The following is a 21,175-nucleotide window of genomic DNA, read 5'->3' as shown; positions in this document are numbered from 1 at the left end:
ATTCAATATGCACTGATTCTTATTTAAGCTACAAAAGTTATTTAGGTAAGAGCAGTGAGTGATTTTCTCTTTGTCTTTTGTTCATGGCCCCAAATATTGCAAGCTGTAGCGATATGCATATTGCGATATGTACATTTGCGATATTTCGATAATTTTGATATATTGCACAGCCCTACGTAAAAACTCATTACTGGTGAGGTGACCACAGTGGCTAAATGTAACTGTAATGTCTGTATAGTGCAGTATGGTTCTCCAGAGCATCAAGAACCGCAGGAGGAGGATCTTTCACCCTGCAGAACACAGTTAGCCTCAGGTCAGATGTGTTTGCACACTCTGCATGATTTTCCACAGAAGTGCAAGAACCAGACTCCTGGCCCATTTCCTGGAAGATTGTGTGGTTGATTGGAGGTGGAATTAGTCAATAGTTAAGCTGAAATGTCCTCTATGCAGGGCAGGGTCAGGTTCAGCTGCATCCAGCATGCTGTGCTCAAATGCTATTTAAAGCCCAGCAAAAGCTGTGGCCTTACAGGCCTAATCTTCTCCTCAAAAAGATGCATTAATCTATGGCTTCAATCTATGGGGCTGGATGGCAGCTTTAGGTCCTGCAAGAGTGGGATCTGATACAGCTGCATCAGGACCCAATGGTATTGGTGCATCTCGTCCTTGTGTGTGGGTCTCGCTGATATGAATCGCTCTCTGGGAACAAGCCCTTGAGGAAAAACAGAGTTTATCTGAAAGGGAGCGATGGAGTGGGAGGGGAACAGTGTGGAGATTACATAATATTCGTCATGGCTTAAGAGAGTGGCTAAAGGTAATCTTAACCCTGCTACACAGCTGACCACTCAAGAGTTGAGATCATAGCTAAAGATGACTAATTTAGACTAGTGAGTTCTGGAACACGTAGAGAAAAAATAGCGGTTGAGTTAACTAGGGGGAAATCCCCTCCAAACCTGATGTGATGATGAGATTATAAAATATATGGGTAAGGGAAAATATTATTAAAAAAAATATATTTTTTTTTTGCAAATGTAATACTTTGGATTATAAAAGCTAGCATGTCTTTACATTCTGAAATAATAGTAAATTGAATAATAATTAATAATATTTACTTTAAGGCATCCAATCAAAGTATGAAGTGTCACAAGAATAATATTATGATTATACAAATGAAATTAAAGTAGCTGACATTAAATCATTTTGGAAAGTTGAACGTTTTTATTGTTTTACAAAGAGTCTGCCATTTTTTTTGTATCATTTTAATGCATGCCGTTTTTATCCCCTCATATTGAGTGACAGCACATGATAGATTTGCACTTTAATGCTTGTACTTTAAATAATTTAAAAATTAAACTAGTGAAGACAAAAAGTTCAGTAAAATTTGTAAAAACTTGTGTGACCAGTTACAGGATCCCATATGCAATACATTTTATCATAAAATCTTGATCATGATTTAAAAACACACACACATTGACACGTTGTGTGTTCTATACACCATTGCAGGTTATGTACTGTACCCAACTTGTCAAGGACAGAACAAATGCAGAAGGGATGGGGCAAGGAAAGAGAGAGTGAGACGGGGAGGGAGGAAAGATCAGACCTCCCCTTTAACCTGTGGCAGCAGTAGCAGCGTTCTTGATCCATGACAGTGAAACAGCAAGTGCTTAGTGTCCATAAGTCTGTGAGATTCATCTGGAGGATTCAGCATCCACGCTAAACTACCAGATGTGAAGGTAAATTGATTTATTCAATAGTAGTATTCTGATATTTGTGCGTTTTCCTGTGTTTCTGTTTTTATTATTTCTTGATGAAGAGTTTTTCATGTAAGTGTAAAAGGTCTTTAAACCTAGCTTAAGGAATAATGCATAAACAATGCATAAATACAAAAAATACTGATCATAAAATGATTGGATGATCATTTATCCCATTCATCTTCTATAAATTTGTCTTAAAATCAAGGTGACTGATGCAAATGGTGTTCATTTACTGTACATGTGCATTTAACTGGTTACTGTTTTCTAAATGTTCCTATGATGCAGATGTGATCACTGATAATAAATATACATTAGTGTGTGTGATACAGTATGTGCTGACATATACTGTGAGATGGGGTAAAAGTAAAGGCTGTGTAAATTAGGATAACAGTGGCCTATAGATCCGATTAAATCCTTAGCTTGACAGATGGACTCATCTGAGGAAGCAGCCAGGAGTTTTTAAAATGTAAATATAAATAAAAAAAGTTTTTGTTACAATTAATGAAAACATATTTATAATACGTATTTAAGGTCTATGCAATAAATTATATGACTAAAAATAAATATGAATACAAATACCATAAATGACTTGTAGATCAACGAGTTAATATCTTACATTAAAATATTAATTATTATTGGATGAGCCGTGTTGAAGCTGTATAATAGCCCATTCACGGTATGTACAGTTTGCACACCTTGCTTGCCATAGCTCTGTCTTTCTATAGAACTATATTATTTGGTGGAGGAATTGCTTAATTTGATTTATTTTAAATAATAATAATAAATGTAACTATTTATTGGTTGTTTTGTTTTTTTGTCATTCTGATTATATGAGATATAAGCAATGCAAAACTTATAGATTATTCGTTTAATATCTCATGTGTGAATGATTAATTGCTGTATTATTAGTTGCATGCATTGTGTGAGTATCAGGAGGTGTCTGCCAGATTACTGTGGTTATTTATTGGTTAGACGCATGAGCACATGTCCTCCTATAACCTATAGATGCCAGATTGTAACAAAAGTGGCTCTCTTGGTTAGTCGATTTTTGGAAGCGGTTAGTTATATTTAGACACTGGGTTATTGTACACTGCCAAGCCCAATTATTGACAATGTTAACTGTAACTCACTGTCATATTTAGACAGTTGTGGACTGGCAGTCATATGGGATGAGATTCTATTTTAGGATTCACATGGTAGTTTGTAAACTGTCTGTAAACATTTATCCTGCTTTGTTTCAATATTTTTGCACAATAAAATGTGTTAATATGGTCACATCTAAATGAATTAGTTTTTACCAAGACTAATATGACTGAATTAGTTTTATTCGATGCAGATATGGCTGAATCATTCTGACTATACACCAACTTAAGTGACTTTAAAGGGATAGTTTGCCCCAAAAATAAAAATATAATTTACTCACCCTTTGAAAATGCTGGTAACCAAACAGCTGACGGTAGCCACTGACTTCCATAGTATTTTTTTTCATACTATGAAAGTCATCTGCATGTCTTCACTTCTTAAAGTGTGGAAAGAAACATCCCAGATTCTTTTTGAAATATGAAACTATGGGAAGGTTGAGATGGTCTATTACCAAATCTGCACAAGCCATACATTAGTAGAAGTTACAGAGTATAAGGAAGTGAGGGGGGAAGAGTTAATACGCTTGATAACAGTCTACTTGTCACACCAATTAGACTTGCATCTCAAAGGCTCTGTTATACTGGAAAAGAGAGCTTGTGATGTGCACCAAACAAAAACCACAGCATCTGTCATTGCTCTTAATCTTTCTGTCACCAATTAGGGAACCTGTAGCTGAAATGGCTGAGAGTGTTTGCTTAAACGATGTTAAATTCTGCACAATGATGGTATAGGAATATGTTTTTCAGTGTGCTTTAATCATAGACATTAATAATATTAATAATCATCATCATTATTATAATTATTATTATTAATTGTATAATTCATTTTTATAAAGGAATGAATAGACCTATTTAACATTTAAACTATAGATCACCCAAAAATGAAAATACTGTAATCATTAAAATGTCTCATTCTTTTTTTCTTTATTATTATTATTCGTATTATTCTTATTTATTTTTTAACCAAAAATGTTTGCTTACCAGCATTCTTTAAAATACTTTTTGGTTATTGTTTTTGCATTTGGAATAAGAAAGATTTGGAATAACATTTTGGGTTCTCTTTAATGCTAAAATTAAAGGTGCTGTATGTAGGATTGACACCGAGTGGTTGAACTAGGTATTGCAGTCCAAATTCAAAATATTGGAGAGGGTTTTTTTCACCCGGCCCCTCCTCCTCAGACTTGAGGCACACGCAGGTTGCCAGATTGTTGACACCAACAGGAACGAGCGCACTTGAGATGAATGAAATGACAGACGCTATGTTTTCCACCAACTGGCAACCCGGTGTGACGAAATACAATTGGGTAAACTGGCAGTGGGCGGGTTCACAAACCAAAACTGAGACCGACATTCCGGTCCGGAACACACATTTTCAAAGGAGAATAACTGACTGTAGCATTGTTTTTCAGATAAACAATGTTAACTTAGCATGCTTCTTAAATATCTGCAAACATATTATGGTATTTTTATGCTTTAGTAGAGTCAAAAACTTGCATACAGCACCTTTAAACAGAAGTCAACAGTGTTGCTTTAAATCAACAATCAGCAGCCTTATGGAACAGGTGTGGGATCAGTCTGAGAAACACTGTCCTCCTTTGCCACTGCAAAGACGTACTCTGGAAGTTACTAGGTTGCAGCAAGGTGACTGACAGCCAGCTACCTGATTGGCTGAGGAAAGCATGTTATATTAATCCTACTTAAATGAAGTAGGATACATTTGAAATGAAATGAATATCCATGCCATTGTCATGCTAAAAGTTGATATTTTTCTCAATTGATTTTTCTCATTGATGTTTGTTTTGATTCAAAATGATAAAGTAAATCAGAATTTTAAAAGGCAAATGTATTCCGATCCAGAGAAATCTAAACTTTTTTTTATTTTTTACTCTTGTGATATGTTGTGTTTCAGAGATATTATGAGGAAGCCATTAGAGACTCTGGACCCTGCAAGGAATCGGGGAGTATATTGTTCCTGTCAGGTTTAAGTAGAGTGGGCGTGTGATCATGTCCGGCGCTCCATAGATTTCAGACCATCGGACCCCCAAGCTGCCCGTCAACCATGGATCCAACGTTCCCCAGTGTCAAACTGGGGTCAGATTGCACCCCTCTGCAGCGGAACAGCAAGCGCCATCAAGTGCATCATGTCAGGAGGAAACTACGTCCTTCTCGTATTTTTGGTTTTATCCTGAGCATCTCTGCCCTCTCATTGTTCCTGTCTTGGAGTGCCTTTACTTTCACTTTGGGCCCATTCCCAAGATGGACGCCACTCACCTCTCTCACCAACCATGATGGACTTGCAGAGCCAGTGCCACACAGAACTGTCCTATCTTCCGACGAAGAGCGCAATGTTTCGGCAGATGCGCCCATCGCTATGGCCTCGTCCGATGAGCACAAGGGAGACTATCCAGAGGATCTGTTCACACTGGAGGAGAGGAGGCAAGGTGCAGTCATGCTGCATATGTTCGGCATGATGTACATGTTCATTGCCCTTGCTATCGTCTGCGACGAGTTTTTTGTCCCTGCTCTCACCGTAATCACAGAAAAAGTGGAGATCTCGGATGACGTAGCGGGTGCCACTTTCATGGCTGCTGGAGGCTCTGCTCCCGAGCTCTTCACCTCTGTGATCGGTGTGTTCGTCTCACACAGCAACGTGGGCATCGGGACCATTGTGGGTTCTGCTGTCTTCAACATCTTGTTCGTCATCGGGATGTGCGCTCTCTTTTCACGCGAGATCCTCAACCTCACCTGGTGGCCTCTGTTCAGAGATGTCAGCTTTTATATCATTGGACTAATTATGCTTATTGTTTTCTTCCTGGATAACTACATTACCTATGTCGAGAGCATTGGACTGTTACTCTGTTACGCAAGCTATGTCACTTTTATGAAGTACAACATGACTGTAGAGACTGCAATCAAGACTAAATTATTCAGGAATCAAGTGGATGACATTGAAGCACCTCCTAAGGTGAGTCGAAGTATTCCAGGAGAATTACTCTCTGCTTCTCAGGTCAAAGGTGGCATTCTCCTTCATGTCTCCTTCCACCCCTGTTAGGAATCAGTATATCACAGTGGTTCTCAACAAGGGTGCCGGGGCCCACTTGAGGGTCCTCAGCAAATTTCCAACGGTGACGTAGGATGACTTTTATAACATAATTAATATGATATAATCAACATTATTAGTTATTTTACTATTAAATGTAATTTAATTATTTTTTATTAACTTATTATTTGAAATGCTAAAGAAACAAAAAATGTATATGTGAAATGAAATCATCATGACAGTTTCTGTTAATAATATTTTATAGATAGACAGACAGATAGAGTATAGTTATAGTTCTGTTCATCTTATATTATTTACTAATATTTGGCACTTGAAATATTTTTTTGGACGGTGAGGGGCCTTCCACTTGTTTTTTTTATGAAGATGAACCCAAGTGCTAATGAAATAACTAGTATTTAACAACACCTTAGTTCTTAAAATATGCCATTGTGTAAAAAAGTATAGTACCACTTATTAAATATGTACTTGTACGGAGCCCCTAAAAGGTCATGGTGATAAAAAAAATGAGATTGGAGAAAAAATTATATTTCAATGCTCTGATGGCTTTCTCGGGGAAATGATATACTCTGCAAAACATTATGTGCATAAATAATTGCATTCAAACATTAACAAAAAAAAAAGTTGACTTTTTTTTAAAAATCTTCTAACAACTGCAATTCATGCCCATTAAGCAATTAGACTACGGGGACTGAAAATAAAGCACATGTACATTTGTGCTCATGCTCTGATGACTTAGAACATGACAACATCACTGCTATGGGAATATAATGAGCAGACGATGCTCACTGGTTTTTATGGTGCATTTTGGGAATTTCTGTGGATCTTGAGCACTTAACAGAACAAGGAAGCTGATTGCAACAGCAGTGGGAGAGGAACCCGACTGTTGGCTGAGATTCAGTGTTCCCAATGAAAAGAACACAGACAGTTTTATCACCTCTCTGAGCCGGATTAGGCATTATATCAGGTGTCACCTGGACAGAGCAGACAACACTGCTCTGAGAGCACACAATCAGCTGAGTAAGACCAGAACCACTGCTGTATAGACAGAGATGGACAGCAGAAAGAGAGAGCAAAAGTAGTAGAGATGAGGCAAGATGGAGTTAAGGAAGAAAGTTGTTAAAATCTTTTACTTTCCCCTTTTGCCGAAACCTGTGTTTTATCAGCCAGACATCTCAAGAGGCATAGATATCTATTTTTGTCTTTTCCTGGCACAATTAGCTTTGTTAATACCACTTCACAGAGTTGTGTTTAAATTTGTGAGTCTTAACCAGCATTTCGTCTATTTTTCCCCAGTAAAAATATTTATTTCGGGAAAAAAACTATTTAATTATTAAAATTCAAAAGATATATTGTTATACGACCACTTATTAAATATGTACTTGTACGGAGCCCCTAAAAGGTCATGGTGATAAAAAAAAAAAAAATTATATTTCAATGCTCTGATGGCTTTCTCGGGGAAATGATATACTCTGCAAAACATTATGTGCATAAATAATTGCATTCAAACATTAACAAAAAAAAAAGTTGACTTTTTTTTTTTAATCTTCTAACAACTGCAATTCATGCCCATTAAGCAATTAGACTACGGGGACTGAAAATAAAGCACATGTACATTTGTGCTCATGCTCTGATGACTTAGAACATGACAACATCACTGCTATGGGAATATAATGAGCAGCCGATGCTCACTGGTTTTTATGGTGCATTTTGGGAATTTCTGTGGATCTTGAGCACTTAACAGAACAAGGAAGCTGATTGCAACAGCAGTGGGAGAGGAACCCGACTGTTGGCTGAGATTCAGTGTTCCCAATGAAAAGAACACAGACAGTTTTATCACCTCTCTGAGCCGGATTAGGCATTATATCAGGTGTCACCTGGACAGAGCAGACAACACTGCTCTGAGAGATTGGAATGGAAAATGGCTTTGGTTTAGAGACTTTTGGTTTAAGGCTTCTAAAATTAAAATTAATAGTGGTAGAGATAGGGGCTGGTGTAGGGCAGTTGGTACATGTGCTCTTTGCTCCTTTAGCCGAAGCTCGGGCTAATCCAATAAGATGTGATCCTTTTAGTACCTCTAAGTATAGACAGGTGTCCTGTTCTTTTTTTTAAACTGTGCTCAGATATGGAGTATTGTGGGAAGCTCTTCAGGTTTTTGAATGACATTGTCAGATTTATTTTCACAGGTAGACCTTTGTCACTTAGTGTTTAATGTAGTATTCAGAAACATGGTGGATATCTGCATTTCTGCTTGTGGTTTATTACTCCTAACCTGAAATCCTTTGTAATCCCAAATCAACTGCTTAGAAGGGGTGACGCCAACCAAAATAAAAAGACTCTTAGTGCTTAAGGGAGTGACCTGCCTTCTGAAGAAGACTTTTGAGAGAATATTGTACATTACAACAACCCTTTTCACTATCTGTCCTACATTACGCTATTTCCTGGGAGGCATTTTTGAATGAATGAATTACACAGTGCTGCCTGCTATGGATATTTTAAATGATATTCATAGAAAATTTACAGCAAATTTGGATATGACATTTAAGTGATAAAGCAGCTGTTCATCTGTAATATAAATACATAATATAAGTATAATTCCGTTCATCTAATATGCTGATTTTTTTATAGTTAGTAAGGTACTTGTTAAATTTAGATATGGGAATCGGATTAAGAGATCTAAAATATGGTCATGCAGAATAAGAGATTAATATGTACTTTATAAGTCCTAATAAACAGCCAACATGCTAGTTATGTGCATGCTAGGTAATAGTGAGAATTGGTCTTTAAAGTGTTACCAATTCACCATAAAAAAAATTCTATTGTGGTCTTTATCTCTATATAATGTACTTTATCTCTGTACATTATTATTATTATTTTTAAGTATAATTTTTACTTCTTTAGGTGTAAAGCTAGTAAATAAGTAAAAATAAAATAATAAGTGCACCTTTAATATTATAAACTGAGGAAAATCTGAAGAAAATCCAGCCTGATTGCTAGAAGTATTTGGAAGATGAGCCAAAGTGTACTTAAAGTTGCAATATAATGAAACTAGCAACGTATATTTTCTTCTGTATTGTGGCATCCCAGTGAAAAGTAATTGAATTATCAAACCTATTTTGCATTTTGTAGTACTGTATAATATTCTCAGTGCCTTAGTAGACTCTGTAGTTAGGCAAATCTTTGCTGGTGTAATTCAAACCATATTTAACTCTATATGAAAAGGAAAGAAGGGAGAGTGTGAGAACCTGGCATCATGTGTTGTGTGAGTTAATTTACGAATCCTTAAATGCCTCTGTCTCTAAAATTGGTTACCTGTCACCTTAAGCCTCTTTCGTGTGCCGGCCTGCCTTCTCTGGTTAACTACCGGACTCTTGCTAAGAGACACTGTAGAGGCAATTCAAGTTCCCAGATGACCCATATGACTAAACCTGGTATGAAGTCCACAGGATTTACGACTTTTTTTTTTAAACTGTCTGTCACAGATGGTGTACAAATACAGTTGTTGCAAAATTGAGCTTGATGTTCAATTGGATCTTTTAAAAGCAAAGATGAGTCAGCATCTTCAGTCTCTCTGTTACATCATACTGAATTATCTTCATTAGTTAAGGCGTCTTATGTGCTCTGATGCTTTTGTGATGTAACAGGCAGTCTGTTTATCTAATGTTATACTGATTGATATACAGTAGACTGATTGAGTTCCTGCTGCTACAGGAAAAGTTTAGTATGTTTGGTATATTAATTTGTCAATCTTAAGTATACTTTTTTAACGATTTAAAGAAAAGCAATATCCAAGCTGAAAATTTTTACTTTTGCATCACTGCTTAAAATGTAGACGTTCCTATATATATGTTCTTTCCACTCTATAGATAATACTGTAACGGTGGCATTGCGTGGGTCCAGCATGCTAATTGGTCCAGTTAATTGATAAACTGTTACTCGGCAAAGTTCATTAGCTGCTCTCTAGTAAGATCCCCATGACTTCCTTTTCAGTATTTGTGTCTTGTGTAAACTGCATGTTAAATCCGATTACAAATTTATATAATATTTGTGAAATATGTTTTGGATTTTCAGTACTGGAAAATATTTCTCTAGTTCCCCCCCCCCACACACACACAATCAATTTGTAGTCATGCATAAAGCTTGAAATTGAAGGATTGACAAGGTCAGTTGTTTATTTTCTAACATTTTCACATGATGTCGACAGGTTAGAATTTAAGCAGTGTGTGCACGCCTCGTGAAACATCTGTAAGATTTTTTTTTTAATGCAACACATATGGTAGCTCACCAAACTCCAGACAACAGAAGGCCAAAACAAGGTCAGTCCTAATCTTGCAGCTAATATTTTTCTGCTTCAGTATTTGGTCTCAGATAGCGCTTAAAGATCTCTTCTGATAAATGAAATGATCAGCTCCATGTTCAAATCACCAGTGTGCCCTTGAGTAAGCTATTCTGTATGCGACATATACTGTATATAGCTAATATTTCATTATATTATGGTAGATGTTTTACTAGTGAAATCCCTTTTACTAGTAAAATCTTTTCTGGACGGATCTTAAAAGCATGAAATGGACTTTTATTTTTCATGTCTCCTACCTTTTGCATCTGTAGTCGTCAGCCAAAGTTTTGCATCTCTAGTCGCTTGCCAAAGTGGTATGGTGCAATCAGTCCATCAGAATCATAATTTTCCTGCGACTATAGATTGATCAGATTGACTCAAAATGTGTGGAAAAAGAAGGAATGAGTGGGATGTTCTGAATGAGACAGTCCCTGCAATACCTGTGCTACGTTGTCAAAGAAATGCTGTAAAAATGAAATGACATAATTTCAAACAATTCTTCTTATTTCTTTTAATTTGTTTTAAAGTGTTTGCACTTCTTTATTCGGGATTCAGCTTTGAGAATCTGATTTTAAGGTCCTACGTGTAGTCTTAGGCCTCAGTCAGATTTTTGACTGTTTGGTGCTTAATGTTATGTTTAAAATTATGTTCACATGATTGCCATGTAAGGAATTTATATGAAAATATAAACTAAAATGCCAATGGTAGTAAAATATAACAAAACAAATTTTCGAAGTTGTAAATATTGCAGAATCTTTTGCGAGAAAATTCTATTTCAGTCTTATTAAAAAAATGTCACATTTGTTTCAATGTTACTTCAATGCCATTTCTTTGTAATTATGAAATGTACTAGCAATTTCTGAGTGAAAATTGTTTCACCATTTTTTCATCTTTATAATTTCTGTAACTATCAAGTTTTAAAAACTGTAAGAGAATAGCGAAGTCCACACCACAACTATAACTGTAACAATAACGAAATGATATCGCTGTGATCAAATTCGGTGCAAATTTTTTTCCAGCTTATGACTGATAAAAACACCAACAGGCAATAAGCATCCATCCTACTTTAATTGGACAGTAATTGGAAGGTGGGTTAGAATAATGTGGTCATCCATTTGTCTGGAGGATAATGTAGTATAGTTTTCATTCTTAACTCAGAAGTTTAAGATTGTTGGCCTAGCAGCAGGACGTCTGGTAATGTCAGACAGCTTCAGCGAGCTGGTCTCCGGTTGGCTGACCTCTGCTTTAAAGCTCGCTGAGCACACAGAGCTCAGCTGTATTTCCATAGGCCAGAGCTTATCTTCCACCTGCAGAAAGACCAAAGCTGGGAAGGGAGGAACGTGAACAGGGAGCAAATGGCAGGGCCTGCTAATCACGAAGGAAACGTGCTTAAGCCCTCTATGCTCTACTGGGCTGATTAGGCTTAATTAAGGCTGCTCGTGTGTCTCTGCTGAGCCAACTGATTTTCTCATGAGGACACTGCTGGTGCTGCCACCTCACTGGGAAAGGGCTTGTTGAAAAAGAGCTTATTTGAACCATTTAGGAGCAGAGCTATAAACAATTTGAACTTGCAATAATGTATTCTCTCTTCTGTACCTGAAGACTATGAAATAGTTCCACAAAATAAATAAATTACATTGTTTTCTTAAAATAAATTACTTGTTTTTTTGTTATAAAATGTTTATTAAATAGAAATATAATTTACATATACAAATATTACTTAATATAATATAATACTAGACATTAATTATACTTTAAAGTCATAACTTTCCTGATTTAAAATATATAATTAATATAAAAGTGTCTGCTAAATGACTAAATGTAAATGTATTATATGCTTATATATATATATATATATATATATATATATATATATAGTTACTATATATACTGTATATGTACAGTTGTGCTCATAAATTTACATACCCCTTGCAGAATGTGCAAAATGTTAATAATTGAAACAAAATAAGAGGGATCATGAAAATTGCATGTTATTTTTTATTTAGTACTGTCCTGAATAAGCTATTTCACATAACAGATGTTTACATATAAGATTTACTCCACAAGACAAAATAACTGAATATTTAAAAAATGACCCCATTCAAAAGTTTACATACCCTTGAATCTTAATAATATGTGTCATTTCCTGATCCACGATTTCCTGATCCATGTTTTTATATTTTGCAATATTTGTTCACGAGTTCCTTGTTGGTCCTGAGCAGTTCAACTGCCTGCTGTTCTTCAGAAAAATCCTCCAGCTCCTACACATTCTTTGGTTTTCCAGCATCTTCTGCGTATTTGAACCCTTTCCAAAAGTGACTGTATGATTTTGAGATCCATATCTTCACACTAAGAACAACTGAGGGACTCGTACACAACTATTACAAAAGGTGGAAACATTTACTGATGCTCAAGAAGGCTACACAATACATTAAAAACTTTTGAACAGGATGATAATGTGTAAATTCTTCTCATTTTGTTTAACAGTCATATTTTTTCATTTAGTTCTGGACATCAGAAGCTACATAAATACATGTTTCCCAGAAGACACAATAAGTACAATTTACCCTGATCATCCAATTAAAAAATGTTACACCCCCCGTCTCTTAATCCATTGTGTGGTCTTCTTGAGTATCAGTACGTTTTCACCTTTTGTAATAGTTATGCATAGTTATGGATTTCAAAATCATACAGTCAATGTTGGAAAGGGTTCAAATATGCAGAAGATGCTGGAAAACCAAAGAATGTGCAGGAGCTGGAGGATTTTTCTGAAGAACAGCAGGCAGCAGTTGAACTGCTCAGGACAAACTTTTTTCAGTAAACTTTTGAATGGGGTCATTTTTATAAATTCAGTTATTATTTTGTCTTGTGGAGTATGTGTAAACAAACATCTGTTATGTGAAATAGCTTATCCAGGACTGTACTAAATAAAAAATAACATGCAATTTGGCACATGCACATTCTTGCACATTTGCAAGGGGTATGTAAACTCATGAGCACTTATACATATACATACTTATATTATACAGTGAAGTGAAGTGACATGTGGCCAAGTATGGGGACCCATTCTAGGTATTAGTGCTCTGCATTTATCCCATCCAAAGTGCACACACACAGCAGTGATCACACACACACCGTGAACACACACCCAGGGCAGTGGGCAGCCATTTTTTGCTGCAGCGCCCAGGGAGCAGTTGGGGTTTCGGTACCTTGCTCAAGGGCACCTCAGTCGTGGTATTGAAGGTGGGAGAAAGCGCTGTACATTCACTCCCCCCACCTACAATCCCTGCCAGTACGAGACTCGAACCCGCAACTTTTGGGTTACGAGTCCGACTCTCTAACCATTAGGCCACGACTTCCCCTAGTTTAGAATGATATGGTTGATTTACTGGTTATTTATTGGATATGGAATTAAATGCAGTGCAGTTTTGTTTAAAATCTAACATACAGTGATCAGACAAAAGCTACTGTGCAGTGCTTGAAGACACATTTGTATGAGATTTTGAGAGCAGATTTTGTAATTTTCATCTTTTAGTTTCAATGGTTTCTTAGAAACTGTTATAGATGGTATTTGAAAGATGGGTTAAAATTCTATGATTGGCCTTCCTATACAATACTCAAGAAGTGCTATTTAGGGTCAGGTATAAGTCTTAGCTGTTTTTAGCTGTGCTGTGTAACAGCTTAACATGTTCTTGGTTCTGCATGTTGGGGATAGATTGATCTGATCTTTTTAAAGCTGGCCTTAAATGTCCTCTTATCTTTGTTACACTCCATTTATTTATTTATTGTTATTTTTTTTGTCTTGTTTATGTAATGAGGCATTCCCATTCAATTTATGAAATTGGTTTTCTATATTAAAAATATAATCAGATTTAACAACTGATTCTTTCATACTATTTCCTGTATTTATAGGAGTTAAATTGAGTCAAATCTTTGTTAATGCAGAAGTATAAATTAGGTAAAATATTCAGCACACCCCATGGTGATTTTAAATATTTTTATGCTAAAAATGAATAATTATTATGTTTAATTATGGTATATCTCTTACTATCATGTACAGTGGGTACGGAAAGTATTCAGACCCCCTTAAATTTTCTGTCTGTCTGTACAAACACATACAAAAAGCAAAGACACATTAAATTGATTCACAATTGAGGACATTTATAATGGTACAAATGATTTCTGATTCAACTTTCTATTCATTAAAGAATCCAGAAAAAAGTGTCTTGGTTTCCCCCAAAATGTTATGTAGCACAACTGTTTTCAAAATTGAATATAAGAGATTTTTAGAGCACCAAATCAGTGATTTCTGAAGTACCACGTGACACTGAGGACTGGTGTAAGGACTGCTGAAAATTCAGCTTAACATCACCCGAACAACTTATTTCTAAAATATATTAAAATAGAAAAAAACAGTTTCACAGTACTACTGTTTTGATCAAATAATTGCAGCCTTGGTAGGCATAAGAGATTTATTTCAAAACATAATCCAACTCCAAACTAATAGTGTGTGTGTGTGTGTAGTGTGTACTGTATGTATGTTTGTATATATACCACAATGAAACTTAATATGGTGAGCAGAAAACCATGGCTGTTAACATTTTTAATAAAATACTTTTTTAATAAACTCCTGATAATGCTGGAGCTGCTGTTGCTGCTTTTGTGGTGATAAAACAAATCATCACTGGAATTAAACGGCTGATTTTTGCTCTGAAGTCAGGTGTGTTGTTTCTGTGAAAACAAAAGTATATATGGTGCTAATATATGGCTAATGGTTTTATCATTTCCTGTACTTGTTGAGTTTCTCTGAAAATGCCTTTTAGGGTGTGGGGTTATCTTAAGAATACCCCAAACTTTTTTTTTCAGGAATTAAAAAAAACATTGGCCTTGATTTTACTTTTCATGGAATTCACTAAGTTCTGTTTCTCTCTTTTTTTTTCTCAAGGTTATCAGTGCGGGAGATGATGAGAATAAACTCTCGGTAAGCAGCATCATCATCATCAGGACCCTATCAGCACAACATACATAACAGTACATTTAGATATCTAAAGGCATTTCTTCTTCTTTTCCCTATAGGCTAAACCCCGCCTCCAGAGAGGAGGAAGCTCCGCATCCCTCCACAACACTCTCATGAGAAACAGCATCTTCCAGCTAATGATTCACACTCTCGATCCTCTCAGCGGCGGTAATATGCAAATACATACACTCCAAATGTACAAATGCACACACATTGACTCACATCATAGATTCGTTAAGTCTTATAAATAAAATATGTCATATGTTCTAGGGAGGTTCAAGGAGAAGGCATCAATTCTACACAAGATTGCAAGAAAAAAGGGACAAGATGAGGCAAATGGTGTTGGTATGTTTAATATTTTGTGTAACAGCACTCCTTACCCATTTTACTTCAGTAATGTGACATATTTCTGAGTAAAATCAGCATAATCGCTGTAGGGTTGGAATTTTTATCCACTGAAAAGTGGCCTTTCCATGCCAACTCTGTTTGCAAATGTATATGAAAAGTAAAGGGATTTGGTGACATCAGCTGAAAAGGAATGCATTTTCTGATTAGGAACCTCTAAAAGAAGATTATAAAGACTTTTTTCTTTGGAAATTTGCAATGAGTCCACTGTAACATCAGCAACATTTTGATTTTGATTTCCTGGTAACTTTAATAATATAGTCAGTCACATAAACAAAATATTTACTTCTATCATAAGCCTCTAAAATCTGCGGTTAGTGTTGGGGTTTATGGGAATTTCAGCACTTAAATCACATCATTACATATTATAATAATGAAATAACATTTCATTTCAGATTTCTGTTGTTTCATTTTCTAGTTGACAAGAATCTTCCCAACAGCACTAATGTGGAGGTTGAAGTCACTCCACCTATGAATGGCAGTGCTGGAGCTGAGGTGATGTCGCAACACGACTAGATCATCTTGATATATTCAAATATATTGGAATCCTTAAAAGGGTGGTTGATTGCGATTTCACTTTTTTAACGTTGGTTAGTGTGTAATGTTGCTGTTTGAGCATAAACAATATCTGCAAAGTTACGAAGCTGAAAGTTCAATGCAAACAGAGATATTGTCTTTTAAAATTCTGGCAGTTTAATGCCAAAAACGGCTGGTAGGGACTACAAGAATTTACTTCCCGGGGTTCGTTACGTAACAAACCCAGATAAACCCCGTCCTCGGGAAAAGGCAGCAAATGGGGCGAGGCCATGCTGCGCTGCTTTAGAGAAGAGGAAGAGAAAACTAGAGGTGCATGTAAAAATCTGTTCATATATGAATCGTGATTCTGTCTTCTAACAATTCTAATGGATTCACAAGTTTCGGTTACACTATACTTGAAGGGGTGGGCATAAGACTGACATGACACCTTCATAATCATGACATGACACCTACATAATCATGACATGACACATAGAGAAGGGACAGAGCGGTGTGGAATAAAGGTAAATTATGTGAAAAAAAAATTTTTATTTAAAAAACGAAGCATTAACACATGTTAGACTGCACCACATAAACACAATCAAGCCTAGAAAAAAAACATTGAACCACCCCTAATATTCTAATGTTACAATATCACAGGCAACTGAATGACATCATGTTTTTGTGGTTCTAATCTCAAAGGCTGAGAAGGAGGAGGAAGATGAAGACCAGCCTCTGAGCTTGGCTTGGCCAGACACACTGAGGAAGCAAGCAACATACCTCTTCATCTTCCCCATCGTCTTTCCATTGTGGCTGTCACTGCCAGATGTCCGCAGAGATGTACGTTTGAGTTTTTTTTTACATCCATTTAATGCAAAATAAACACATTTTATTTAGCTATAAAGCAGCTCTAATGAAGACATTAGCTTGATCATCCAGTTAAATTCACTTCAAGTTTTGTTCTTATCTGATGGTGTCAGTGCAGTCAAATAGATAATATACACTAAACAAAATTATAAACGCAACACTTTTGTTTTTGCCCCCATTTTTCATGAGCTGAACTCAAAGATCTAAGACTTTTTCTATGTACACAAAAGGCCTTATGGTAACATTACTAACTTTACTAACCTTACTAACCTTATTAACTTACTTGATTTAACCTGTACATTTGTGTTCTAAATTAATTTAAAATTAATTTTGTTGGTATGAGTTAAGAAATTGTATGTAGGTTGGTACAGCCAATATATTTTGTATATACTTTAATAAAACCAGTTAAGTGTAAACCATTTTTAGGTTTACAATTTTTTCAGTACAATGTTGTTATTGTTACGTAAAACTAAAAACTGCTTTGAAATGTTTTTAGTTCATTGAAATAAAGCTGAAATAATAATAAGAAATATTAACTGAAAAACCTAAAAATAAAATGTAATTGGGACTGTTGCCTTAATAAATTACTGGAATAATAAACTGAAACTGAAATAAAAAACAAGTTGAAATAAAAAAATTATAATTACTAAAACTTAAAATGAAAATTGAAAACATAAAAATAAAAGCTATATTCATAAATACTATAAAAGTATATACATAAACATTTATAAATAACATTTCTCACTCTTCATCCATCCTCTGTCATCCTGAATGGATTTTTTCACCTAGCTCATTGCAGTGCTCTCTGGGATTTCTATTTCCCACAAACTGTAGATGTGGTTTGGCCAAAACAATGTGATTTTGTGATCTTAGGAGGCAAAATTATTTTACTGCCTGTCTTTTACATGTTAAATTGCCCTTACAAAGATACCTGTAGTGCTACTAGAGTAAAATCATTATAAATGAATGTTAGATCTCCTTCAAACAGATCTTTGACGACAGCTGAGGCTAATGCCAATTTAACACCGTTTTATCATAGTATTTTCATGGAAAGTTTCAAACACCCAGTACAAATTTCTCCCACAGGTTGGTGAGACTATTGGAATCACAGAAGAGATCATGGGTTTGACTATTCTAGCGGCTGGTACCTCCATTCCTGATCTCATCACCAGTGTTATTGTTGCCCGGAAGGGTCTCGGCGACATGGCCGTCTCCAGCTCAGTCGGTTCCAACATATTTGACATCACTGTGGGGTGAGAGATCTTCATCAGTAACACTAGAATCATCATGTGATAGACTCCCTACTATAAAACAACCCTTTGAAACCTCTCCCTGTGTCTGTTCACTGTCCCCAGCCTGCCTTTTCCATGGTTGGTCTTTTCAATCCTGAACGACCTGACTCCAGTGACCGTGAGCAGCAACGGCCTGTTCTGCGCCATCGTTCTGCTCTTCCTCATGCTCCTCTTCGTCATTATCTCCATCGCTGTGTGCAAGTGGAAGATGAGCAAGCTGCTGGGTTTCTTCATGTTCCTGCTCTACTTTGTGTTCTTGGTGGTCAGCGTAATGCTGGAGGACAAGATCATCATCTGCCCGGTCTCTATTTGATTCCTTTATCGTACACGCCCTTGTTCTTTTTCTGGGAACAGACCCTTATTTATTGGGCATCCGAATGATAACATGAGAGCTTGACCGCAGCTGCGCTGTGGCACTGCATCTTTATATCCACCGAAGTCTGAGTAGCAGGGCTTTCCAAGCAGTAGTTTTGTTATGGGAAAGTAGTGCAATATTCTGTTTGCACTCTCAAAAGCAGTACATGTAGACTTGATGTACTGTAGATTTTAGCCATTTTTAATACGCTGTATGAAGAGGACAGACTTTAAGAACAAGGAGACACAACATCCAATGAGGAGGTGGACATCTATGGGGAGTGTCCACAGACTCAGGAAAAGACCTTTGGTGAAAATATGCAATAATAAATCGATCACGATCCTGGGACTGTGCTTTAAAGCTCACAATAACTTGAAATGAAGGACGAAACAAAGCTTTATATTTGCTTTGCCTGAACGCTGGTCCTTTCTGATTGTTACTTGAGCATTTTCATTTGGAGCATATCATATATTTTATTAAATAGACTTGTAGACGTAGTCAGAAGTCTATTCTTAACAAAATATTTAGGACAAAATTTAAGATTTATGTTGTCGAATTGTATATAACACTTCTGTCCATTTGGATGACAAAGTTTTAACAAACTAATAAACTTCATGTAATGCATATGAGAGTTATTATAGGTTAACTAAAACGGCAACGACAAAAATATTTTTGTTACTTGAAATAAAATAAACGTTAACTGAAATAAAATAAGAAACATTTCTCATTTTCATTTAATTTAACTTGATGTACTAAAATAATTTAATTAAAAGTAATAAAACCTATATAGACTTTTTATTATTAAATATTAAAAATAAAATGAAAATGGAAAATACAAAAATAACTAATTCAAAATATTAAAAACACTACTACTATCAGAATGGTACTAAAATAACACCGATGCATATTTGTCATTCATACGTAAATGAAACGGGTAAGATTTCTGTAATAGTACGAAGACAGAATAACCAGGTTTATATATTTAAAAATCCAATTTGTTTCAATCTCATGTATTTTAACTAATTGAATATTGCTTGTTCTATAGCTATCATATTTTAACCATGCCCATGCCTGAGTAAATTGTATTTGAGTAAATGCATTTTAAAAGTTGTTATTTAAAATCAAATAGAAGCAAACATTTAATAATAACTATGCAATGATTTTTTTGAGTACAGAAATCTAACCTGTTTCTTTTCGTTCATGCATAATTGGCAAATATGCATTACATTCATTAGTTTGTTAAAACTCTGTAATCCAAATGGATGGAATTTTTCTATGCAATGTCAATAGATAAATCTTTAATTTAGGCCCAATATTGTTTTAAAGTGTAGAACTGCAAATAATCAGTATCCAACTCTAAAGATTTGGAGTGCTTGCTGTACTATTGAATATAATTAACCACATTCATTGTTATTTGTAAAGGCGATATTTTATATGTTTATTCTCTGGGACTGAGGTTTAATTTGGTGTGATTCGTTTGGCGAAATCCAATGAATGAATGAATAGTACAATACATTCTCTGCTTATAGAGAACCAGTAATCGCTCTCTTTTTACAATCAGTTACAGCAAAAGCTGTCATTTCTTGAGCTAAAGGGTGTCTTCGTCATCATCATCTTCAGCATCATCATCTGTCTAGACTGCAGTGTTCATGAACTTTAACAGACTCTACTGTTATCAGAGCTACCAGCTGGTGTTAATGTGAGTAGATGTGTGAGAGAGTTCAGTGCACTTTGCAGAACTCTTTACCGATCATTCATCCCTGCCTGTTTCTCTCATTCCTGTCTTAAATCATTTCGGATGATGGAATGAAATTTGGAAGTGAAAGTACTAAAGGAATGGAGCACCCAACAGCTTTGCATTTGACCGGTATTCCTATGTATAGTTAAATACATATGTGTCTATCCATTATTAATTTCTGTGTATTTACATGAGTGATGGACAAAATAAAATTATTTCTAAACTTACACTAAAGCAGTATTACTTCAAGTATTTATGATTTTTTTTTTGCGTCGGGGGGGGGGGATTCTTCAAAATTTTCATTTTGAGCTTAAGTGCCTAAACTTTGTTTTGTGATGTGAAAACTAAAAAATTGTATGTAATACAAGGGGTGTGGCCAATATGATAACAAATACAGTATGTGATGATATATTATTCATATTACATTAGAAGAAGAAAAGGAAAAATATCACTTAAATTTGAGCACTTTGAGATGATGATACAGTCTTTGATGTAAATCTATGAATACAAAGCAAGTTTAAGCTTGCAAAGCCATTAAAACAATCATAATTGATGTAAAGTCATATACTTGTATATGATAAATTGTAATTCCACTTCATACGCTCAGTTGAAATTTTAACTAGTTCATATTTGGATAGCTAATATTGTCTTGACTTGGTTGAGCACTTTTTCCTCCACAAACATTTGTTTTGAGATTA

General features: G+C 35.5%; 1 protein-coding gene across 1 annotated transcript; it reads left to right on the top strand.

Annotated features, from left to right (window-relative positions):
- The first annotated feature begins 1,552 nt into the window (after window positions 1-1,552).
- Window positions 1,553-19,412, top strand: slc24a2 (solute carrier family 24 member 2). Its single transcript, XM_016249146.1, has 10 exons — window positions 1,553-1,730; window positions 4,803-5,858; window positions 15,233-15,268; window positions 15,364-15,472; window positions 15,575-15,649; window positions 16,128-16,204; window positions 16,928-17,096; window positions 17,510-17,544; window positions 18,161-18,345; window positions 18,448-19,412. The coding sequence occupies exons 2-10, from the start codon at window positions 4,953-4,955 to the stop codon at window positions 18,695-18,697; spliced, it is 1,842 nt and encodes a 613-aa protein (XP_016104632.1). The 5' UTR covers window positions 1,553-1,730; window positions 4,803-4,952; the 3' UTR covers window positions 18,698-19,412.
- Window positions 19,413-21,175: the final 1,763 nt, after the last annotated feature.

Source organism: Sinocyclocheilus grahami, unplaced genomic scaffold (assembly GCF_001515645.1).
Source record: "Sinocyclocheilus grahami isolate Dianchi unplaced genomic scaffold, SAMN03320097.WGS_v1.1 scaffold25.1, whole genome shotgun sequence".
In the NCBI taxonomy this organism is placed as follows: Eukaryota; Metazoa; Chordata; class Actinopteri; order Cypriniformes; family Cyprinidae; genus Sinocyclocheilus; species Sinocyclocheilus grahami.
The sequence above is the reverse complement of the archived record's forward strand: the minus strand, read 5'-3'. Positions and strand labels throughout refer to the sequence as shown.

Coding starts and splice junctions, on each gene's coding strand:
- slc24a2 (XM_016249146.1), top strand. CDS start 4,953: ATGGATCCAACGTTCCCCAGTGTCAAACTGGGGTCAGATTGCACCCCT. Junction 15,473..15,574: donor TCTCGATCCTCTCAGCGGCG/GTAATATGCAAA, acceptor CATATGTTCTAG/GGAGGTTCAAGGAGAAGGCA. Junction 15,650..16,127: donor AGATGAGGCAAATGGTGTTG/GTATGTTTAATA, acceptor TTCATTTTCTAG/TTGACAAGAATCTTCCCAAC.